This window comes from Acyrthosiphon pisum, chromosome X (assembly GCF_005508785.2).
Source record: "Acyrthosiphon pisum isolate AL4f chromosome X, pea_aphid_22Mar2018_4r6ur, whole genome shotgun sequence".
Lineage (NCBI taxonomy): Eukaryota > Metazoa > Arthropoda > Insecta > Hemiptera > Aphididae > Acyrthosiphon > Acyrthosiphon pisum.
Genome location: NC_042493.1, coordinates 51600666 through 51628326, shown reverse-complemented (window position 1 = coordinate 51628326; position 27661 = coordinate 51600666). Strand labels below are relative to the sequence as shown.

General features: G+C 29.9%; 1 protein-coding gene across 7 annotated transcripts in view; it reads left to right on the top strand.

The window, feature by feature from the left end:
• Positions 1-27661, top strand: part of LOC100162857 (calcium/calmodulin-dependent 3',5'-cyclic nucleotide phosphodiesterase 1A) — a 424716-nt gene that overhangs the window by 191880 nt on the left and 205175 nt on the right. Inside the window, exon 1 of one of the 7 annotated variants that reach the window (XM_029486969.1) lies at positions 24637-25459. The exons of 2 other annotated variants lie outside the window; for them this stretch is intronic. In XM_029486969.1, coding sequence (XP_029342829.1) covers positions 24934-25459 — 526 coding nt within the window. In that variant the 5' untranslated portion in view covers positions 24637-24933. Of the gene's footprint in view, positions 1-24636; positions 25460-27661 lie in introns of those variants that run through there. 4 more of the 7 variants (XM_029486963.1, XM_029486970.1, XM_029486981.1 and 1 more) reach the window with 4 other exon arrangements.

Below are 27661 nucleotides of genomic sequence, written 5' to 3'. Positions count from 1 at the left end.
ATCTCCATAAAGATGAATTGTCTTTGAAATATTAATTAAATATTTTTTACATTAACTGGATTGTGAAAGTAGACCCCAGCACAACTTATTACGTTCTTTTTAAGAAATTATGTCCCAGAGTGGATATTGTGATTGGTGAACAATGTTCACTGAACATACCAAATTTGGTAGTATAATTAATATTATTTTCTTCGTAATATAATGTGATTCTAATTAGTAATAATTATTATATGGTTATACTTAAAAATATTTTAATCTTTTTGAATTCAACTATATAGCTTATTATATTTTGCTTACCTACATTTTACATTTGTTTAGGTCTATATTTTTAAATAATGCATTTATATAACATTTAACCCATAACCGATAGGAATAATAATATATTTAAAAGTTATTAAACGTTTTAAGATAAAAATCACGAATTACATCTAAAAACTATTATAATATTTTACCATTATAGAGTTGTATGATTTATAGTTACCTACAACATTTTAATTTTATTTCACGCATTAATTTTTAATAACTGTATTCGATAACATTTTAGAAAAAAAGTTGTTTCCACCTCCTTGAATTTATTATTTTTAATTGAAAATAGAAAGACTTTTACAGGTTATATCGGATTTTTATTTGAAAAACTGTAATACATTTCTGCTTAAGTTTGAAATTTATTTTTTCATCATGTCAAATACTAGTGCCATTTATGACTTGAAAACTGTTTTCCTCTCTTGAATAATAAAAAAAAACATTTTTGAAATAAAAGTATTTATGGAATCATATCGTTTTTCCAGTAAAGTCATATTTGCTCATTGAAATAGTGCGATGTTTCATTTTTTTTCATCTGATGTCCTGTAGTCGAGCTGTGTATTGTGTATAATATTATTAAACTATATGAGATTGAATTTACACTGACGAATAACGGTAATTTACAACTAACTTGACAGTAGTTGATGCTGCAAATACGTCACGTGATCAGAAACTACCCGAATTTCGATCCTTACAATAGACAAATTATTGAGAAACTGTTATTATTATGATATTTTTTTAAAATTAAAATTAAATTTTTCTTAAATAATTTGTTTTGTACTACATAACAGTTGAAAGTATAAATATATATTGCGTTGATACTTTTTTTGTTACATATATCTATTTCTATACACCAATTAAATAAAACTCCCGACTCCGAAGTAGAGCATTCTACTATTCGTAATACATATTATTCTAATTTATTTGGAAAAAAAAATGGGCGTTTTGTCATTGATTTACTACCATTATAGGGTCCAATCTTCTGGAAAGTACCTATTTCATTAATATAATGGTATTTTTAAAATTTTTTTTAAAATATTGATACAATTATGATAACACGGCATCTTAGATAGGCAATATAGCTACATCATTGTCTTGGGTACTTAATAAAATGGATAAGAATCAGAAGAAAAAATAATATTGTAATAACAGTTGTTATTACTAGGTACACCAAAACTTCTGTAGTTTTTTCCTGTTTTTCGTCTCAACTTGGCAGCTTATTTTAGTGACAAAATCTGTTCTTATTGTTTTAAAAGACATTTATTAAAATAATTTCATGCCCCATGTATAACCCCTTCACCACCCATGCGTATAATTTTGCTTGTTTCTCCCAATTAACCTTTAAGACCAAAGTTAAAGAAATAGAAATAAGTACACATTATGAGGTTATTGAAAACTTTGCCTTAAAAAAAGAAAATAAGATTTTATAATTTTAAATTTAAAAAAAAATTCAATTTTACTACCTACCTATAGCTTATTACGTTTATTTTTATTGTTATAATTATAATAATATGTGAAATGAGCCACAAAAAGTTTAATAATTTATATAATATTTCATACTACCTTACATCAAAAAATCATATATCTGCCTGCCTTTGCATATCGTTATGTAATTCAAATATTATATTACTTTCACTTATACTATATTGTTGTGATAGTTTCGTGTTCGATTTCTGCCTGAAGGCATTTAATAAATAATATATACCTACCGTAAGCGAGTATTGAAAAGTGATGCAAGACGAACAGTATGGCACTGTTAATTTATTATTATTTTACCGACGTTAAAAAAGGCGAAAAGATGACGCATGTATACAATATACATAATATAAGATGGCGCACTGTTTTCTAATAAAATTTGTCAAATCGCTTGCGAGCTCACGTTTCGTCATTACGTGCATTCGCCGAGAACGAGTGTTATTTTTTCAATTTTCGTACGTTTTCGATGTACTCAGACCTTGAACGTGGTCATTGTGAACGTCATAGAGACAATTTTATGTGGTACGTTTTGCAGCTCTAACGACGCCAGTCACATATAAAGTTCACATATTAAGATTAATTTTGTAGCGAACCCAGGGGCGGATTTACACATAGGCCACCAAGGCACTGGCCTAGGGTGCAATATTTTTGAAGGCGCAATTTTTTAGTTAATTTTTACTTTTTAGTTTTTCATAATTTAATAATTCTATTTACCTAAATTTATATTTTATATTAATTTTCTTTCGTATACAACTTGCATGAAACTGGAGAATGGCTCACGTAGTCACGTCGCAGTAACGTTTTAATTTATAAGCTATAATAACCTTGCCGTTTGAGTTTAATCCTGCGACCAGCGCGCTCCGCCACCGCTAGAGCTTCGACATCGACACTCGACGAGGCATTTGCCGGCGTTGCCTATGTTAATGCATGGGTGATGGTATACGGGTGTGCGGCGTAAACACGTACAATATTGTGAATGGCGCATGCGCAAAACGCCAGCCAAGGCGGTAAAATATACTGCCTCGAGCCGCCGAGTACGTTACTACATTGTATATAGCCGCTCTACTAGCTAGGGGGGGGGGGACAGCTCGCACAGTGCTTAGTGGAATGACCCGCCTCAACCCGCACCCAGCGCCACATTATTAGAATACTGAAATTAATTCTGGAAATCAGGTGTCTTGATAAAGTAATTAATAATAATAAATATCATGCGCGACGCTGGTACTGTCGCCCGTCTCCTGTATAGTGCATACTGCATACTGCTCAAAAATGTTCTAATCGATTAAGATTATAGAGATTAGAGTGCTCAGATAAATCAAGGCGCTAAATGATTTAATTATTGTACAAGTGTAAAAATGTACCTATGCAAATTGTATCAATATTTATTTGTTTAGTTGGTATGTATAAATATAAAAATACCTAAGTACAATTTTTATAGTTTTGTTTTAGTTCATGAGGTATCACTCCCCTCCCTCCCATGTGAGCACGCCAATGTACGGGGCGTTAGTGTTGTAATGCCTAGGGGCGGAAAAATTGTAAGTCCGCCTCTGAGCGAACCGTTAATACAGCACTTGGGCAGAGATCTCATACACTCACGAAACTCAAGGTTTAATCATAGATATTATGTAGAGATAAAAAGAGGAAACTATTTCATATATTATAGTTCGTTCTTTAGATGCGTTAGTTGTATCCAGTTGTATTCTCACATACGAATAATGTGCATAAAAGGCGCATAGTAATGTGAATCACGACATGACGTATGAGTACTCACATTATATGTGTGTGTGTGTGTGTGTGTGTGTGTGTGTGTGTGTGTAATATTCCTATGGCTTATGAATAATAAAACTAAACTTATCGGGAAAAGGGTCGAACAAATACGGACGAGATCCCTCGATATTATTATGTGCATTTATTTGTTTATTGAAAACAGCCAAACGACAAAATATATAAAACTGAACAGAAAATACAAATCGCATACATAAATATTATTACAGCGTACCTACCTATGTTTGTCTAAACATGTTCCGTTCAAAGCTCGCCCACGTCCTCCTCTGAAAACGTAAAGTGTATATTATAGTAATGATTAAAAGAAGACGCATATTCGGGAAATATACGTAGGTTACGGTAATACGCAGAATATCAATAAAAATACGGTACAATATTATATTATACCCTAAGTTGTTGATTGTTGCTTACATGAAATCCCAAACATAACAATGTTATTGACATCATAATATGTCTGGTTGTCTTTAGACGGCTGAAGTGGTATTAACGTCACTCGGAGGCACATCGCCATTGTTCGATATTCTATATCAATTATGATTCAAAAAATATAAAATGAGAAAATAAAACACGACAGAATATCGAGTGCTACGCAAAAATAGAATAAACAATTATTAATAAGATACGGCACGTCAACGTTACTTTTTCCGATATTAGTTACGTACACATTATTTCTCATAACATCGAATTCAGCTTGAGAATATTTTTGTGAAATTGCAAAATTTCGAGGAAATACTATGAGAACCACTTTGCTCTTCTTGATATAATTTATATTGTTTCATTCAATATAATAATATAATAATATGCATTGTATACAAACACGGGACATCAAATAGATAAAAAAATTTTATTGTGATAGATACATAAACGAACAAGAAAAAAAACCATTATAATATATTACCATACACCACAGTGGACAGTCATTCGAGACCAGACTTCTAAGCAAACACAAAAAATCTCAAGTTCCCAAAAGAACCAAATCTTGTGATGTTAATTTGAATTGTAAATAAGTATATACTATAATAATGTCCGTCAATACCATATGGTAGTCTGATGATAGATTGTGTCATTCACACAAATACCTTAAACCAAAAAGTGCTTCCTTAAACTCTTAAAATACCAAAATATTTAAGATACATTTTGCAAGCTTCTGTTATAATATAATATACTCCATGTCTGTAGATATCCATAGATATAGACAGGTTTTAGAGTATTAACATCTTATTGTAAAATAAAAACAAAATACTCATATCTAGTGCTTGGATTCGTATCTATTTGCATAGTTTTAGTGATAGATCTTACTGTATAAAATCATATTTCATATTTTTAATGCATATTTCAATTTTGGAACTTGTTTTTAACTTAATCTATAATTTAGAAAAAATAAAAATAATGATTTTAATAAAAACTGCCAATTCAGTAGAAACAAAACCGATTAGTTCAAATTTCAAAGACTACTTACCCAATTATTGTTTTATAGGTACCGTGTTATACCAAAAATTGATCAGACAAATTTTCCAAGAAACGTATTAGCCACATAACTTAAATTATTATTTGAGTAAAAGTATTATTTCCTGGATTTGAATTTTTTTTACTTAATTATATAATTATCTTTGTATAAACACCGAAGTTTACCACTGCAGTACAATAATATTTATAAGAACTCAGATTGGTAGTTTGTCACATAAGTTGTGAAAAATCAGCGAATGTAAATTATAATGATATTTGTGTCGAATGTCACCTTATGTTGTGGGTCACGTCCACAACTCGCATGGATTTCATTACCTACTTTGTCCGCGACTGCGAAACGCCAACCTCGGTAACACCATATTCATATACCTAAATTATTATTATAAATTATTCTTTGGAAATTCGGCGTACGCTAATAAGTGAACGCAGGGTGATTTCGGGATTGGACGGCAGCTAATCACGTTCAAGCCTTGTCGTGTAAATATAGTGGTGAAATACTGTGACGTAGGTACCTACCTTCATGTATTATGAACTACGGTGGAGACCGTCGGCGGCCACTCGCAATTTCCAGTACATTATTCTCGTTTGGTACATGATATTTGACGAGAATTGTCTGTCCAACGTCAAATGCACAAAACCGCCGTCTTAACATCAATTCGGTTTTTTTTCATGTCTTCTAATTATTGTAAAGTGCACTCGCGGTGCGCGTGTTTGTGAAAAGATTTAAAAATTATAATAATATTTAAATTTTAAATCCGTTACCGGTATCATATTATTATCGGTTCTCTTACTCTTTTATATATTATTATGTGTCTTAAATAAAATTACAATAACGTGTGGACCGTATTACAGTCAAAACGAGTACCGTTGGCAACGACTATGCGAATTATCATTTAAATCCACGTGTGCCCGAGTACGTGATATTATCTACAGTTGGGTCCTGTGTACAGACACATACATATTTATATTATATTATATTCACCCGTCCTAAACGGTTTTCGGAAATAGGCCTTTTATGTTCACCCCACGACTCATGAGTTCACGGATCAAATAAAGTCCACAGTTGTGTCTACAGCAACCTTGTTGAGTGGCTAATTTATATGGTCAATTATTTCAGAGAGCACGTAATACAAATTATTGCTTTATCGTATTTTCTGAAAATCAAAAATTTTCCATTACCATAGTAGTCAATCTTCAACAATTAATACGTTGACGGCACATGACTGTAATTTTGGAGTCATTCTGATTGTATGTCTATAGAGTTATTGGAAATTTTTATAATACCTACCTTTTTGATTTTTTCCCCTCTCCCCAAATATTAGTGTAGTCACAATAGGACACTGGATAAATTCCAATGCGGTGAAGCCATAAGAAACGCAACTGTTCCAGCAGTTACCTATACAATTTTATGACTTTTAAATATATAACTGTTCTATCAGTCATAGTCATATTTCTACTTGTTTTATTATGACTTCTATAATAGTGATGAATATCCACCAACGTGTTAATATATAAATATAAATATATGCATTGGATATATATATATCATATTATATGCATTATATAATTAGTATTATAGGTACCATTTAATTTTAATTATTAATTGAATTAAATTAATTAACTGGTAAAAATATTAGGCTCTCGACTACTATCATAAGCATTGCTTGTAGGGAGTAGGTATTAACATTTTTTATTACTTTTTTGTATTAAATGTTTTGATAAAAAATAAAAAAAATTTAATAAATGTTATAATTTCAAACACAGATCTCTTGTATAATACCATTATTATCACTCACTAATATTTAATATTTTGGTGAACCAGACAAAATTAAATTAATAGCATAATATAGTTAACTTTTTTAAATTCTAGATAGGTACTAATAGTGAGCTTTGTTTGATTTTATTGCAGTTAATTTCGATGTTAATTTCCATAAGAATATAATATAATACTACCTGTTACAGCTTGTTATTTTTTTAAGCTTGACCTAAAAAGAGATTGAAGCAAAAAACAATAAACAAGTGATCTCTATCATGTTGAAATATATTCTATTTAAATTAAGTTTTGTATTTTTAAATTCAAGTAAAAAAAACAAAGTTAGTTGTATCTTATAGAAGAAATCATAATATTATTAATTATTTAAACATCAGAAATCAGCCAATGAAAATAAACTGTCGTAATAAACTAAACTGTACTGTACTTTTTTTTTTACTATGACAAGAAAAAATGAAGTATTCATTGAAAAGAAAAAAAACTATAAAATAAAAAATATACTATATAATATTATTATGAATACATTTTCATCGTATTATTAAAATATATATATATATATATAAGCCATTTTCCAATCGCCAAGTTTTAGAAAATTAATCGATATAGCTTGAAAAATAATTATGGTTGGCCATCTTCGAGGCGAGTTAATATCAGAAAAATCTAATATTTAAACCAGAACATTTTTTTAAATTGTTTTTCACAGTTGAAGCGTTTTTTTCTGCTGCTATAATTTAAGAGTATTAAAATTAATATGTGAAATAACAATTTTTTTAAGATGTTGTTTTTTAATATTTTTTATAGTGTTATTTAGATTATGTTTTTACCGGAAACAACCAATAAATGCATTTATTCTATTGAATATTAAAAATGTTTTTTTTGTTTAAATTTCAAGGGGTTAAACGCACGTGTAAGTATCATAAATTATAAATATATATACTAGTTTATTACCTATACACCGAAAAGTTGTTTTACAAAACTTTACACAAAAAATAAATAGTTTCTTCTGGGGAAAGGTATCCTATTGAAACCATTGGTCGATGGATAAGAAGTTATGTACAACCGTATACGAAATGTGAACTTCAAATAGTAATAAAATGAAATTTATAGTTTTTTTTCTAGTAAAGATAGAAATTGTAATTTAGGTTTTTCACCATACTAGTGTAATCCATATTTTTTTGTCTTCATTGGCCGAATCCCCGAGAAGGATTTTCCTTCCATTTCCGTTTCGAAAGTGCACTGAAAAACATCATAAATTAAAATTAATTACTTTAAAATAAAATACATTTTTATAAAAGTACGAAAGAAAAAATAAAAATGAAGGTTTTAATCTTGAAGAATATTTTATTTTTGGAAACAAAAAACATTTGGTGGTAGCATTTAAATATTATAGATAAGCAGTGTGATTGTGTGAGGTATTTTTGTACTATAGACATGTAAATAACATGAGATTTATTGTTTTTTAATATGTATAAATAGGTATTATCATTGAGTATATACTAGTATAGATAGTACTACCTATACTCAATGGTATTATGCATCAGTAAAATTGAAACATATTTTAATATTTTCTACCTATGTGCATTGTATATGAAAGTCATAATACTAATAAATAATTATAAGTAGGTAATATGTAAAAAATTAATATAATCATGCTAATTAATAGCTTATTTTTTATTATCAAAAACAACTGACCAAATATTTTTATTTACTTCATTGGGGAGGAGGTTTACTAATATTGCATTATTATTGTTTTATATCAAAACAAATCTCCATTAATTGTATTGTGTTATTACTGATATAAATACGGTTAAGATATTTTACATGTTTTTTCAAGCCGTCGTATTCTTAGATATACATTTATTTAATGATGTCTAAGTTCATATATTAAAATTTTATTTTGCAGATTTTCCAACAATTAGCATTAAAGTGCATACTTTGGTTTTTCTAGAACATAAAAAAATATATATGGTTAACTAAAACTGAAGCTAAGTTTAAAAATATGTATTTTATAATATAGATTGTATAGAAATTATCGCTTATTTACTGTCGGAAATTCTATGCTGCTATTCAGATATGTATATAGATACAACTGAACAGATGTACAGTTAAAACAAACTATATACAACTCTCATGATTAAGAAATCTAGGTGTATGTTATTTTAACTGTAAATAATAATAGTTTATATTTTCTAAACACCTTTTTTAATTTCTATTAAATAATTAAAATATAAAAAGGTGGGTAAGTGGTGTCGCTCTGCTGTACAGTAGATAACAAGTGGGTCACTGTATAATGGATGGTATTAAATTTGAATTCAATGATATATTATCATTTTATAAGAAAAACGATTCTGAGCGGAGACGGTATGTCAGTCTAGGTATAAGACATAATATTATATTATAGTATTTAGTATTTAAAAAAAATTGATCTATAATAGGTACCTATAATAAATTTCAAATTAATCATATCATAATATCTATTAGGTACTTATAACGCGTTATACATCAACAACAAACCGTGATACTATCATAGATATATAATAGTATACTTTAGAAGTTTCAAGTACCCACAAATAATATTATACAATCACAACAAAATAACTAAAATAGTTATTCCAGGTTTTTTAATATGTAATTTCGTCCAAATTTGAACTTAAAATTACTATAAAAATAAACTGTGCTCATGTATTTCTTAGAATTTTTGGTTACAGAATTAAATATTTACGTGGAATCTTGTTTTAAATTTTCAATGCTTAGATATAAAAGTTGAACATTTTATAAATTTTTAACTACAAAATACTTATTCAATTTTAAATTTGATAAATTTTATCAAAATATCAACTTCAAATGCTTATAAAAAATAATTGTGCCTATGTATTTTTAATATTTTTCAACTGCTATTGTAACAATGTATTAGGAGCCTTGTATTAATTTTTTACACTTTTTGGCCCAATAGATAAAACTTTATTGATATTTAAAAATAAAAAATAAAAATAAAACACACATCATTGTAAAATCAATATACATTCATCGTTTCACTCAGAATCTAGAACTGAAAACTGACCATGTCCGTAAACAGCTCAAAAAGAGTCAAATTATTTTCAAAATTTAATCGCATATAGAAAATGCCAATATAAACATTTAGTCAAATTTTTAAGTATCTAATATCATTCGTTTTTTAATTACAATAAAATAAGAAAATCGTTACGTAAGAAATCGAGTGAATATCAAATGTTATAAAAATATGAATTTCAAAAGCTCATAAAAATTTAATTTGACTTTCTTGTAGACATTTTTTTTTTTAATAAAGGTAGACAATATTATGTGGAATCTTGTAATACATTTTCAAATCTTAGATTCTTAGATCTTGGAAAATTTTTTTTGAATTCTTAACTCAAAATAATTTGCTAATTCTCGTGATTTTTACAAATTTTGTCAATTTTTGAACTTTAAATGCTAATAAAAAAAAACTGTGATTAAGGATTTTTAATATTTTTCAAATGTCATTGTAAAAATATAGTAGGAGCCATGTATTAAATTTTCAAGTATTTTTACTCAACAAATAAAGTTTTATTGACATTCATAGAAAAAAAAACTAATAAAATTGGAAACTGAAAATGTCCCTAAACAGTTCAAAACAAATCAAACTATTTTGAAAATTGTATTATGTATAGAAAATGGAAATATAAACAACCAGTGGAAATTTCATGTATCTACGGTTATTTGTTTTAAAGTTACACCAAAAACCAAAATCGATTTTCTTGAAAACAACTTTTGCGTAAAAATCCCCTTTTTTCCTTAATTTTTCTTTTGTTTTTCACGGCGCTTTTGAAAACTATTGGAAATTTCAAATTTTGACCTCCCGAATGCACCAACTAGATTCACTTTCCCATCAAACAAGGTACTGTTGAAGAATATCGAAGCAGTTTTACTGCCCCAAACCGTGATGACAGACACAAAAATAAAAAAACACACATCATTGTAAAATCAATACATTCATCGTTCCACTCAGAATCTAAAATGTTTAATGCATATTTCTCATTTTTTATACTCAACTATTTTTTAGTGCGAAAGTGCATATTTATTCATTTTGGAGCGCATAAACATTCCAACCCTAGACTTAAAATATATTATATCTATTATCTATTTTTTTTTTTTTGTATTGTTCGTCGTGACCCCGACCGTCCGTAATCAGTGCCACATTGCCGAGTTGTTTATAGAACACGTACATTATTGGCAGCATAAGTATAGACAGGTCATCGAGAGCCAGACAACGACGCAGTGCAGTATAGTGTTGTTGTGGGTCTTAAACGCACGAACGGGTTTCCGGTATCACGTTAAATGTTGGACTCGGTCCCACGAGCGATCAGGTCGAAACCGAAAGCATTTCGTTCAACGGATCCACTGGAGTCGAACGCAGCTCGGGTATAAAAAATAATATAATAACATGTAAGTGTAAAGATTTGTATAATATCATAACATTATATATGTTCTATACCGCATATATATATATTATACAGTGTGATTTACCAAGCGTGCTCGGTTCCATTTTCCCATTAATAATGAATTCTGCTCTTTGGAATTTTGAAATATTACACATACTTCAAGGCGTCATTTTAAAATTCTAGAGGTTTTATATTAGGAACTATTCAAGGAGTAGGTGATGAGCGATTTCTCGTTAAGTAGTGGTGATGGAAACTTTTGTTTTTAAAACGAGAACATCTCTTTTTCACTCTAAATTATTTAATGAATTATTTTTTTTTTAAATTTTTGATGTACCAAAGTCAAAATTTCAACGAGTTGTCTCTCATTTATTACATTTATTTTTTTAATTATTTTATTCTTATAAATATTATAAAATAAAGTCCTTGAAAATGGTCTTACAAACATATAAAGGGGAACGGAGTGGCCGAGCGGACTAAGGCGTCGGCTGCGTTGCAGCCGACCCGAGTTTCCGAGTTTGATTCCTTGGCCACGGGTAGCATTTTTCTTCGGACAAGTCACGGAGAACAAGTCCCCCCCCCGGGCATGACAGATACCTACGGGTTCCCACTAAAAAAATCTGCTAAACCAAAACACACGTGTTTACCAACCTACAATAATTCCTCCCCTATAAACAAAAAACAAACAGCTAATGGCTATAGTTGCCAGGTTTCATGATCAATAAAAAAACATATAAAATAGATTTAGTATTGGATGTAGTATTTATAATACTTGTTCTATTTTTACAAATTATTATAAACGTTGATAGGTTAATATTGATCACTAAAGTGTTCAAATCATCATAGCACCCATATGTTCTAAATCCATTATCGTCGACATACATTTATCCATGGTACAACCCAGTTAAATAACTCAAAAATTACTCGCTTGATATTTGATTTTGATATTTTCACCACAGGACACTCTTAAAATAGTAAAAAAATATAATCTCAAGAATTTGAAAATATGATCTTGGAAGAGTAAATTATTTAAATATTTTCAAATTCGGAACACGAACATTTGTTGTCTCCGTCTTACGAGTGCGTGACACAGCAAATTTACGCTCAGCAGATCACGTTTATCTTCGTTGGTTTAAAAATTAGAGTGAATCAAAATATCGTGATACTTAGTAGTAAGAACATTATCTGTGCTTGTACGAGGGATTTTTACGATAATTCAAGTTTTAAATTGGGTTATGAGTATTTTTGTTTTACTGTTGTATACGCAAAACTTGCTAAAAAATTAAAACCCGCACGTCATACAAACACAGATATAATTTTCTTACAATCAAGTTTTATAATAAGGGGTCGATTTACTATAATTTTAAAACTAACGAAGCTAAACGTGATCTGCTGCAAAACAAACGTCCGTGTAGCGTGTAGCTCTTAAATATGAAAAAATGGGGCGAGCAGGTTGGATGAATCACCCTGTAACACGGTAGTAGAAAAACGAGTTTCGAGGGTGTGCCTGAACAAGGTGGGATGAGTGGTCCGGGGAGAAGGGATGAGTGGGGGGGTTGTGACCCCTCACAATATATGTGGTGCATTATCATTGTGTATACATACATATTATACATTTGTATACATTACACGGTGTATGTACGTGTATAATACACACGTATATGTATATCGCAGTCCATGCACAAAAATGCCAGCGTGGCATTACTACACAATGTAAGACCGATTGGTGCAGGCAGTCTTGGGAAAGATTTGCCAGACCTTTTAAATTCTACTTGGGCACACCTATATACGCGCATACACGAGCCCACATAATACATAACATTATCTAGGTGTGTTTAGTTCTATCGACTGACGATCGGTTACTATATTCACGTGGTTCGCCGAGGAGAATGCCGATCGCCGGGCGCTGTATAAAACACATTTTGTTATAATAATATTACATGTATGTTGTATAATATTATATGTGTTGTATTTGGGCGGCTGACGTGAGGTGAGCGAGTCTCCTTTACAAAAATCAAAAAAAAAAAAAAAATGGAAAATACATAACAATTTTAAATTGTTACTTTGTAAGTACAACTAATTTCAGATTTATTCAAAATTAAATATAATATTAACGATAACGCACACATTTGAATCAGAGTTTTTTAACCGATCTAAAAATATTGTTATGGGTTCCTAATACAATATAATAATGAAAACATTTATTTTCAAACCTATCACCGAAGCCCAGATAACAATCTCCACATCTAATGTTTTCATGTGTTTTATTAAAATTATCGCTACCATTTAAAACTATTCAGCTGTGACTTGTTAATGAAATTAATAAGCCTATTCATTTGGTGTTAGTATCGGTTTGGACGTTACAATTTTTACTCTATCGCTACATACCTGGGATCAGACCAGGCGCGGATCCAAGGGGGCGAAGGGTGCGTACGCCCCCCCCCCCCAAAAAAAAAAAAATCCCTAAAATAGGTTTGTGATATTTATATAATATATTGGGTTTTTGATTATTTTCGTGGTTCATTACAGCTACAAAATACAGTATTATAAAATATAAATTTACAAAAAATAAAATAATATAATTTTATATGTATTGTGTGCGAGTGACAATTAGATTGTCTTCGTCGATAACTATTACGCGAAACTACTATTATTTTACCCGAAACCAAATATCAAATATTATTCATTATTATTGTACCATTATGGCATTATAAATAAATAAAATTATCGGTATGACTTGCCGTCGTCGACATTCCTTACCGTTGTCATTTCATGGGAAAAAAACATCACAAAAATATAATTAATAATATTATTGAAAACCGACCGTCGGCCATCGCACATCATTCCATTTGTGAAAAGTGATATTTTTGTGCATTCGGCAATCGACATTGCATTATCTAGCGTGAAATATAATGTACGCTGCGCATAATATCTTGTATAATATTATACTAGACGTACTCTGTGTCTATAAGTATACGTTGTGTAATAAAACGGTTTTTGCTGGAGCCTTGGAGGATCTGATTTTAAGGACAATTTTTCGCCCCCCTCCGTAAAATATTTCTGGATCCGCCTCTGGATCAGACTGTTAGTACTGTTGCATATTATATAATAATATTAAACTTCGTACATTAGAATATTAGAAATATTATTACAGTGACTATGTTTATCATTATCATAAACTATAATATGTTATTCAAATTTTAAAACCAAAATTATTTTAAAAATAATAGAAAATAATTCTTATCAGTAAAAATGTATTTCATATATAGAAATATCGATAAAAACATAAAAATCACAACGAGAAATAAAGTAGTCGGACTTGAGAATTGATTACGAATGCACTATGATAATAATATTTTATATGATAAGGGTTGAAATATTTTAGCCCAACTATTCCGTAAATTCTTCAGTCTACCACGATTGATCATTAGATAATCGATGAAATTGTTTTATTACTATACTTCTTAAGGTGCATATTTTTCAATTAAGTTTCCTTTGTTTTATTGCATCAAAAACATCCACCAGGCACCAAAAAAATGCAATCATGTAGGAACTCAATCATTTTATTTTTATTTTGTTACTATAATAGTCAATAGAGAATAAAAGATAACCATTAAAGATAACGAAATATATTTTTTCCGTTATTATTTTAAACTTAAGCGTACCTAACGTTACTATATTTTTAAAAACAGCTATTATAGTCGCTCTGTCAAAGAACTCTATTATATAATATTTGTAAAATAAAAATAATAATTCCCGTAGGTATTATTCGTATTTGTGTTATTATTGAGAGAATAGTTGCTGTGCAGCAATATGATTATTTTATTATAACAGTTTTTATATTCATATTTTCATGTAGATATTATTATAGTTAGGTTTAAGATTCTAGTTTTTCTCGTTAAAAAATATAATATTCTATGAGTACGTTTTGTATATTATTGTTTGTATAGAAAAGATTTTCTTTTTATGTAGGTACCGTTCTCTTGTACATAATTGATTTTAAAGTTAGGGCCTTCAATACTTTGTATTTTTTTATAAATTACATTATATAATATTTGTCCATGTCTTTACACATGATTTTTATCAATTTTTCTGACCTACACAAGTGTATTAAGCCCTTGTTTAGTGTCCTGTAGTTAAAATTAGTAAATATATATTGTGATAATTACGGACTTTCATATATTTAAATCCATACTATAAACTTATTAATTTTTAGTTTATACTGTTCATGTTCCTGGAATGACAATATTACATAATATTTAGATGCAAACAAAATTTCGGTCCAAAACGTATTTCCTCGATAAATATTTGTACACCCATAATAACAACCTTACACTATAAAATATTCCAAATGTAAATTTTTTTTCTCCTTTTTAGTAACTTTGAAAATATATATTTTTTGTAAGCTTTATTTCAGTCAGTTTTGAACGACATAGAGTTTTTTGAATAATAATTAAATTAATTGCACACAATGTTTACCATAGGACTTACTGTAGTTAATTTAGTTGAAACGTTCGCAGTGCAACACGGACACGAAATACCTACCTGTTGCTTAGTTTCAATGTAAATATTAGTGAATTATTTCATTAATTTTAAAGCGCTAGGAACGTTAACTAAGAAAAAATAAATAAAACACTTTCAAAAAATTATTAAATTTAATTCTGCAGTACCATAACATATTACTCTAAAATATTGTCTAGCATTTAAAAAAATATTCATATCTGTTGTTAATTTGTAATTTAAAATTGACCTTTTAAATTGAAACCAATAATGTATAATATGCAATACGGTATATAGCTAAAATAATTGTGAGAAGGCATTTGATTATGTACTAGGCTACCGCTTATTCTTTAACAATAGAATTTCATTTTTGCAGCATTTTCAAATTTTTAGTTTAGTACAAAACAATTCGGACATTTGGTTAACATAAACTTACAGTTTGAGCATTTAATATTAATTTAAATTGTCTTGCTTAGAAGTTTTAGATATAAACCTAAATAAATATTAAAATGTATATGTTCACTGTTTAGCGATAAATAAATTATATTTGAACTTTTTTCGTTCTATATTTTATCAACTGTGCACACTCTGAGTCTATATTATGCTGACGTGATAAGGCGTTGAATAGTAAAAACGTTTCCAATTTCGATTTACATCTGTAACCTTAAGGTCCGTAGAGTTTGTATTCTTCGCATTCTCGAATGACTTAATAATGGTTATACGACATATTTGGATTTCGGCATAAGAAATACCACTGGAGAGCTATTTTTGAAATGACAAAAAAACCATTCAAGACCGCTTGTCGAACAAATAAAAATTGTACTCTGGGGGAAGAGCTGACGTCATCGGCCATGTCATAACGCGAACGATTCTATGTTTGGGAGTTTTTATTGTAATCGATAAATGTATGGTGTATATTTTTTTATAACACATGAGCCATTGCACAAAAAAAAAAATATAGAAACTAATAATTTTTAGAATTTTAGGTATTTTCTACAAACATTGTATGTGCAAATCACTACGATACATCAAGAATCAAGACTATTCTATACTTATTTTATGACTATTCTATGCTCGCTAAAACTCTTAAATCAATTAATATTTTCACGGTTTTCTTTTTAGGTTTTATGCCTGAGTTTCAATGGTGACATGTTAATATATTTACTTAAAATTTACCCAACAAAACACTCCGCCATACTCCGTGTAGAAAAAAAATACGAAGTATAAAAAAAAACGGCTTTTAAAGTTGTGATATATTTTTATAGGTATAGCTATATCTTTGAAGTATAGATATCGTTTATAAAATAATCTCCTAAAAAATTAAAATTTACTTGGCAACTTTAAAACACTTGATTATACTTCCTATATTTCAATGAAAGTAGACTATAATATTATTATTATTATGTACTCATTATGCTATAATATTTTTAAATTTTTAACTTAAGTCGTTAAGTTCAATTTTTTATCAGATTATTTTAACATGAATGATATCTATAGTTCAAAGACTTAGCTGCCTATAAAATTATATCACAACTTTTAAAGCCATATTTGTTATACTTTATACTTACCTAGTGTTTTTTTTTTACACACTACATTTATTTAACTATGCTCAACTATTTTTTTTAATTCCAGTCATAACAAATATTGATGAACGTGTAGAAATTGTCCCAACGTTGGATGACTAATTAAAAACTACTAAAAAAACGTGTACCTATTTATGTACCCATATATATTGTATTGCTTAGAAGAGTTGTATAAGTGATATTTTTTTCGCACACATTTCTTCGTGGTAAATATACTCAAATAGTCAAACATAAAATTACTAAATATAGTAACTTACTATTCGTATATCGTTGGTATTTGGCTTTTCCGGTAGAGCAAGATAATGTGTATAAGGAATGTGAACTGCGAACTTTAAGTGCCAACGGAAACGACGTTAGACAGTTTATAAGATTAGAATGTTGTGTTAGTTCAACAAAAAATTAAGTAGCTCTGGAGCTGTTAGATATCTTTATTTGTAAAATTAAGGAAACTGAATTGTATACATCTTGTATATTATATTATAGTATGTATACAATTATACTTATTTTGTGTTATTTTAAAATTCCCAACACTTACAAGTGTAGAAGAATGTTATAAGATATAATATACAAATTAAAATACGTTATTAGTTATTACCCGGATATTTGAAGGGGTCATAAGGTTGTATTCGTCTTGTACACCGGTCTAGTGTCTGCATATAGAATACATCACGTATAGTAAGATTAAGCGACCCAAGGTACGTAGGTCAAAATATATGAGTCAAAATAAGAAAACGCATTGATAATACCACCCTTTAAGAAGTTATCGCTGCCACACATAAAACTGTGGAGTTGTTTTGGGTTCTTAGTTAGTCAATTCCATACACATTTGAGCGTTAAATTTTGCTCAGGGTCCATGGAGTGTTGATTTGACTACGCTACGTAGTTAACAGTAAGCATTTATTTTAACATTTATCTTCAGTTACAACGACTAGAGGATAGTCTAAATAACTATTAATTTTAGTTCAAATTAACTTCAATAAAAGTTTAGTTACAAGTTACAACTATACATGTTAACACAACTATTTTAAGAAGTTAAAATTACTTATGATTTGCTTGTTAAAATGTGTAATAAAAATGCGAAATGTATATTATCTGCGGTATCAGGTTTGAACTACATTGAGTACATACGTTTAACTATCATGGGATTCCTAACCTAACGCCTATCCTATCGAGCCACTACCTAATACTCTAAATTATAGGGAAGACGTTGTTATTTAAATGGTGATCTAAGTATCTATTATTTTACTATTTAGGTAACATAAACGGTTAACTTGTGTATGAATTGACTCCAAATATACCGTTTATCGTTAGCAATAAGACAATAAGTTTATTGAGATTAGAGAAAAGACTAAATAATATACATATTGTTTTTTATTTCAATAATAGTAACTAGTAAGTCGCCTCCCTACTGGGCAGTAGTTCAAAAAAGTCAAAATTATAGGCTATTAAGCAGCTACGATTTGTGGGTCAGAAATAAATCCTAGATTAGCAAATGACCTATACTTATCAGTTATAAAGAATATATATTTCATATTCCTGTTTTTTAATAAATACAAGCTGCACATTATAATATATGACAATATTGTAACTATAATAAAGTAAGTGATATTATTAAAAGCGTCCCGAAATAATTAAATGAAACTAAATTTGCTTATTTATTTTGTTTTTGTATCGTTTTAAATATAAAAACAATAAATAAATGTACAACTTTGGTAAAATGTATTATTAATAAAATTGAGAATATTTACTGTTTGTTTTGCATAATATTTCCATTAACAATAAACTATAGGTAATAAAATATGACAATTTATCTTTGAAACTATAATTCAAAAATGATTCATTTGTATTTGTAGTCAAAGCTATAAATTAGCATATGTTATAAAAAAAAAAAAAATAGGTTTTATAAGTTAACCAGTAAAAAAATTATTATTCACTTGTTCTTTAAGTATAAACAATGAATAGGATGACTAAATTATAAGATTTAATTTTTATTTGCAGCCAACCAGTCCTCAAGCAGATAATAAGTACTTACTCAAAATCATATAACTATCACGTATATTATAATAATATAATCATATTGTATACTTAATAGTATTATTATATTTCATATACGTTAATTGTAATATCTGTTTTTGAAATTTAATTGTTGAGTACTAATGTTTCAAATTGTTTAAAATTGTATATTAATTATTTGTTCGTTCTTATTGACATTCCACATAGGCGAACGCGCGCGCGCGCGCGCACACACACACCACAACCTAGGTATTGTTTGAGCATTTAAATTTAAATAACAATGGTGGCGGTAACGCATGTGTACACGCGTATTGTGACGGTCGATAGAGCACATAATACGACGGTAAATTAAGGTGTTAATAAATTACCTCCGTACCTACTTAGCTACATATCGCGTGGTGATTTAACTGCGTAATTGATGGACAATTTATACCGAGCATGTGGATGTTATACATTTAAAACAAATTAAACTATTCAATTAGACAATGGCAACTATCCAACTAATTGTAAACCACACTTTCACCGTATAATATCACACGGGCCTCTGTGCGTAGTAGGTACTTAATACGCCTGAAAAGTTTCACAGTCGTAACTTTCAGCGCGCAATACCTTATGGCGAAAATGCAGTATATGCCGGGCAAAACACACATATAATTTCCGGTCGTTTTTATCGCCACACGCGCTTTATATAATACATATATTATTAATTATGTCAAAAACATATAATTTACAACTCAAAACCCAATACATCACGACAATATTGTCTCCGCTTTCCGGGACGCCATACGACGCGCCGTTATCTATGGGCTTAGTTAATTTATTATATATCTGTCCCGGTGAAATGTATAAAAATTCGTGTTGAAAACTTTTATTCCTGGTTTATTGTATTTAATTTTAATCTTTTTTTTCTATTATTCGTGCAACTATTCCTCGTGATTTAATTAAACTGTCGTGTGGATGTACAATAGTCATCCAAACGCGCATTACCGTGTAAACAGCTTCGCAGCATGTCTCTCCTCGCGACCTTTGTTTTCCTAATCGACCATTGTTATGTACTAAAAAATATGCACGTAAAAAATTTAACGTGACATTTCTGAAGTGAAAAGAAACCAATTATAGTTATGGCCCATAAAATTGAACTCCTCTGATTCGACAACGATCATCGGTAATAGTGAGCTCTTAACTCGTGATCGATCTCACTTACCGTATTACAATAATATCACTTACGTAAAGTCACTTATCTCCAATAATCGAATTATATTACGTTCGCTCAAACTAAAAAACTCTTATATGCCATATTTTCCCTCGAAACGTATCGATTGTTGTAGGCATATTATTAATTGACACCCTCGTGCAGCCGTTCGTGCCATTATAACATACTAACATAGTAATTGGACGCGCATAGTATTTTTATGATAATTAATTTGAGGATGTGTTTGTTCAACAAATGGATTACATTATACGTATAATATATACAGTCACGTGTTGTATGCGAACGGTATTAAACAAAAAAATATCCGTCCACGTTTTATCGAGTTATACATTTTGCAGAAATGTCGATCAGAAGTGCAAATAATTTTAAATAATGTATGCGTGTGTATTGCGCACGTTTGGAAAAAAAAAGATACGTTTTAAAAAAAAAACGAATAGCAATGAAATGCCTGTTAAAAATATAAATTGCAATTATCATGCAGCTCTAATAATGTATAATACTTAAATACAATTTAAAAAAAAGTTTAAAGAACCATGCAGTTTCATAATATGTTTATATTTTATAATACTTACATTCAGGCTCTATTGTAAGTACCCATCACAACTACTGCACCAATAAAACATTAATTGTGCAGCAGGAAACATACTATGTGCAGTTGGACTAATGAATATGTGCACTTTAGATATATTATATATAAAATATTAATAATTTACATTTCTGTATTAGCATAAATGTATACAAAAAATCTAGTAAAAAAAATATAACCTAGCTCTGATATCAAAATAAAAATAGCTTATTTATAGATGTTAACTGTAGACAGCAAGTGCGCTACACATGAGTTCCCTATACTGTATGATTAATTTAACGTAAGATACTCATTATTTCATAAGTTAATAACATATTTTGGACAGTGGTTTTTTTACATAATTTTGAGTACTTTTGTAGTATAATACATACATTTTTCTAAAAAATTAATTTAATAAAATATTTTTTTCCTTTTTTAATGACAACATGAATGTTTAACTTCTCATGCTAAAGCTGAATATTTTTTGGTGCCTTTTAATACAGAATGAAAACCAAAGTTTGGACGAGAAGCTTATGAGTTATAAGTATATTTCAAGTTATTCCTAATAAACTACTTACTTGTCCGAAATTTTATATTTAAAGATCGAAATACCCCGAATAATTTCTGCTTGAAAGTATCAAAATAAAAATTTTAAATTGTGTCTTGTAATTTAAAAAAGTAGTAAAAAATAATTTTTTCAAACATTTTGTTTTGTGATAGCTTAAAATCATGTAAAAGAAATGTTTTCAAAAACAATTGTGTTTTCTGAAACAATCAGTGTCTTACGATAAATAAATTGCCCTGTGTTAGCTTAGCTATAAGGGTATACTTACTTAAAACTGTATGTCTGTGTTGTATATAATTATTATAAGTACGCTACTGTTTCAGGTTGTTTGAGAACGACGCCATACTTCGATTACAAAGACAACAAGATTTGACTAGTTGATATTTTTTTTTCAATTTGTCTAAACTAAGTTATTAACATTTGACAATAAAAATTACGTATTCCAAACGCACGAGGAAATTGAAAAAAGTCAATATATAATCAGTGGGATCACAAAGCATTTACGAAGAATTCACACTGTAATGTACCTATTTTGCCTATCCGATCCGCCGTATATAAAGTACAACTTACACAGTAGGTCCGTTATAATATTATTATTAAGTTTAAAAAAACGCTGACTGGATACAGATTTGGATTTGTAAACTCCTATGAGATAGCTCTTTTTTCTCGCCACAGTGTTTTTGTTTTGTATGTACAAAGTATATAAGTACCTGGTACACGTGTAACCTATACCAAAAACTATATTATATTCATTCTAATAAATTAACACTATTATAATATAACAATGTCTCGTTGGATTATCTTTAAAAATAAAAATTATTATAACAATAATATAATTTATAAGTGCTATCACTGCAAATATTACGGATACCTATTACTGTTGTAAAAAAAAAATCATACGACAGAAGCAAAATATATAATTATCTTCATTTTACATCGCTGTCCGTTTATTATCGAACAATAATTACAGCGTGCGTACAATACGCTTACAAAAAAACGTGAGTATTAAAATCCGATGAAAATCGAAAACAAACCTGCAATGTTACCAATTAATGAGTATTAATTTCTTATACACTAGAAATCTGTCGGAAACCAAAACGCTGTCGTGACGTTATTTATTTTTTTTTTAAATTAAATGATTACCACTTGTTACTCTGTTGTCTAATGCACTCACTCAGCGGAATCGTTTTCAAAGAACTTTGTACCTACACACTAGTGCCACCGACCACCAACCGCAACCGTGGAACATAATAATAATAGTACATTTCAAATGGGTTTCATTACTAACTACTAATCATCGTAAATGCGAGTAAGAATTAAATAAACCTCGCACAACTATAGTCTTGGGTAAAAATATAATATTTTTTAAAGAGATTAAAACGATTTACAGGCATACAAAAATTGACTATCGTAAAACGTATTTAACATAATACATACACGTGGGAATGTGATTAATTTTCACGGTCATCAATTTATAATGTCGAAAATTTAGTAAGTATACAATAGCATTACCAGTTTACTACTGCATAGAGCCATACGGAATAGGCTATTAATGGAGAAATCGACAAAAACGTACGTATAACGTGCAATAATGTGAAGGAAAAAACAATTCGCCACTACCATCGTTTCTAATTATTACTTTAAAGATAACAATTAAAATATTGAAAGTTAAAACATTATAGTATGAACTTTCAATTTCGTATGATATATAAAAACAAAAGTTTATAATTATTGTATAATTTTATTGTCCGATAATACTTAATGATTTTAATATCGATTGCAATAAATATCGGTAATTATTATTAATAACAATAATATTATGGATAAAGATGTCCTAGTAGTATTTATTGTTTTATTTATCACATAATTACCATAATATAATATATTTGGGCCCATCCGCCATAATATACAATAATAACAACAAAAATAATAAATAATAATAATAATAATAATATCATCATCATGCCGGCCGCGCCTGATCAACAAGTGCCCCGGCATCGGTCCGCCACGAACAGTTGTTATTGGTTTTATTGCTGCGGTGTAAAACTGTTATTGTCGCCAACAAATAAGCGACGGACCAAATTATTCAAGAAACTCAGGATATTATAATTTGATGGTACAGAGAAACCTCGTCCAAACGGACACCTCTTAATAGCGGACAGCTCTACATAGTGAACGTTTTTTTGGTAACAAACTACAAACTGAACCCTCTAAAAGCGGACAAAGTTTAAAAACCGAGAGTGTCCGGTATTTAAAATTTTCAGTGTAATTTTTTAATATTATTTTTATTGTAACGTTCACCATGTATTTAGAGCGTAATATTATTATTTATTATTATATACCTACTTGCAGCTGCAGCCGTATCAGATACGCGTAGGTATAGGTAACGACGTACCTACACATCACTTCGAAGGCGGTGCACGATAGTCGTTATTAAAACGGGTTTAACATTAAAATCCGATCGTTTTTGAGATTATTATACGTACGAATATTGTTATATATTATTTTTATTAGGTGGTCATGTAAATCTCGAAATACTTTTTGGGAAATCACAAAGACGACGCCTGCGGACACTATACCAATTAATATAATATAACTATTATAATGCTAATACTCTCGCGTGATATTTTAATAGGTAGGTAATATCATTATTATTGCAATACGTATCTCGAGATAATATTGTATTTTTTACGGCGGTGGTTATTATTATTATTATTATTATTCGGTATTGTTTTATTGATGACGAATAAACAAACGAATTACAAATGAGATAACCTAACCTGGTCCGTGTCTATTACGCGTTATTATATTTTATTATTGTTATCGCGAAATATTACAAGTGTGTGCCGTTATAATATTGTAATACGCGCGAGGCGCTTCGTCGTCACCGTTTGCCGTCGTCGTCCGCGCCCGCGCGCGCACTCGGACCGCCCGCCGCCTCCTATTTCGTCCAGCAGCAGCAGCAACCACCGCCGCCTCAGGCAGTGCGCTCGCGACACTCGATCGGCGACACACACCGTATACCACACGCGACTCTGCCACCTGCTCACAGCTATTGCAGTCGTATTTTTCGTCGGATAACCGTTTTTAAGTTTTCGAGATTTAAAAAAAAAAAAAAAAAAAGAAAACAATATTCAACATTTCTGATATCGTTGAGCGCACGTCAATCGCAAAGTAACGACGGTGTATATTCGTATGATATAACTGTCGTCGTAGCTGGTTTAGCATTTTTTTTTTTTTTTTAATCTTTTCGATGGACCGAATGGAAGAGGAGCCGGCTGGCGGCGCAGACCGCCCACAGACCGAGCAGACTTCCAATGAAAAATGTAAGACAAGTGCCGTTGGTCGTTCGGCCAGTAACGGCGATGACCGGTCGGGAACGAAGCAGAACGTCGGCGGTGGTGAACAACCGACAACCACTGACCGAACCGATCCACACGGTCCGGAAGTAGATGTTGTCTCCGGAGATCACAGCCGATTGGTCAGTAGTCGTACCGGCGAGCAGAGGACGACCGGTGTCAGTTGGTCGGGAGAGGAGCGAATTGCCAACGAGTCTCCGATAGAGTGGGAAACCGGCGCCGAATGCGCCAGAGATTGGCAAATCGTCGACGATCGAGCCGAGGCCGCAGCGCAGATTACCGACGAGGAAATGCTGCCACTCTTGTTGATCAATGACGAACCGAGGGTCCGTGACCAAATGGTTCAAGTTCCCATCTCTCGCCTGCCAAGTAACACCAAGAGATGTGTGCTCACGATGGACGGCTATTCGTACGTGATCGGTGAGTATGCCCATAATTTTACACTTGTATAATGTCATATATTTTGTTATAATACGATCATGGATCACGATTAGTTCAGCTGTAATACGCTACGTGGTAGTATAAAATGCAAATTATATTAGTGCACTTCACGAATTATACGTCTTGCGTGTGTAACTGATACAAAACTAAATACTTCGAAAATTAACCGTTTTGTTTTCACTTTAAAATTGTTTAATTTTGATGTTATTGTTTAACTTTGACACGTCACATTATGTTTTATTTCGTTATTGTAACACACGTTACTGAACCCAAGTAACCACCAAAAGTCTAAATCTCACAATCAAAGGTTATCATGAAGATGCATTTGAGTCAACGCAGTACAACACACCCGTGACGTCTGACTACTCGTGTTACAATAATATAATATTGTTATCGATATTCTATAAATATTTGTCATAAAACTGACGATTAATTCAAAACCGATTTTCAAAATGATTTTACCGTAATACCGAAATATATCTTATATGTCTGTGTGGTATGGTGTGGGTGTCTATCAATCTATTATAGACTCAGATGGTCATATTTTATGCATGTACTTCGAGTGTCAAATACCGCTTTCAAGCTTCCCGATTTCTCCAATAGCTATAATATAATAATAACTTGTCAATTTCTTAACATGGTTGTCGACATTTTATTTTAATAACAATGAGAAATATGGTAAAAAAGTGTAGACAAATATTTAACTTGATGTTTATATTTATTTTAACATTTATCATATTATGCTCAGTTACTGATTGTTGGTTCACAAACATCCAATTATGATATATTTTATATATGACGTCAGTCTATATATTATTGTATTGCATCTAAAATCATGTGTCTATTGGTGATTTAAAAATGATCAACAAACTTTTGAATACATTACGAGAGATTTTCCTTTTCGGTGCTTAGGTAAAAGTAATATTATCACGATGCATAATTGACTTAAAAAAGTTTTCTCAAAATTATTCTTCATCTCATTTCTGATAAAAAAATATAATAATTTGATTTTAAATCCCGTTAATTCTTAAACGTGTCAGGGACATATTTTACTTTTGTGTGAACTTTAAGTGAACCAAAGATCCATAAAAAGTAATTAAATAAGACGACGGTGTTTTCATCATCACTTTCAAGTGTAAACGTTCAAAGTTTAATTTAAAATGTTTTATTTCCGTTATGTAGTTCTGTAAATAACGACAGACACATTGCATTTCAATTTTCAATTCTTCCAAAAAACAGATTGACAAAAATGATTATCTCCGGTAATTTATTGTAATTAAATTAAATCATTAGAAATATTTTATCAATTTGCTAATAGTAAAATGATGGAAATAGAAAAAAAATATATTTAAAAAAAATAAGATTTACAAAACAACCGGATATTTCTTATCTATACCTAGCCGAATCTAGCTAATTTCAGTTTATATCACGAACTTGGATAGAATGGCCTGGTATCGTAACGTTATCAGTGCACCTCAAAAATTATGTGTAAGAAACAAGAGCAGGGGATCGTGAATAAAATCTAAGATAAACAACAAAATTGAATGATATTTTCTCCAACTATCAAAAAAATAAATTTAAAAAATAATAGGTAATTTATAGATCTGTATCAATGACAAATTAACAGATTATATACATTTCACACATTTCTTCAATTTTATAAGATAATAATTTATTTTCAATTTATAGTTATTAAATCGCCACCATTTGTGTTGATTTTTCTATATTTTGAATAACATGTTGAACACTAAACTATTATAACATAACGGAAATAAACATATTTTCTCTCTACCCCACTCGCTTTGAGCCAAAACCCACGACCAAGTTCATTATATTATTATTATCTTAGTTGTATGAAAAAAGAAACTGTTGCATCGTAACGTTCATTTCAACCTTAACTTTTCACCGATGATTGTAAGAATGTCAATCTTTACAACGTTTCTAAACACAATTTAATCTATAATTGCAGTACGAAATTATTTTGTTTTAATGTTATTTATTATCACGTGGTATTTATACATAAATCAAACAGGTATGAAACGTGTTTTAAATACATCTTACCATTTCTTGTGCGTGTTTTACCGGATGTACCTACGTCTATTGATCATTTAATATTATCTAATATAATAGATGGGCTAAATAATTAAATATTGTTTGCTTTCAAATTACCAACATTTAAAC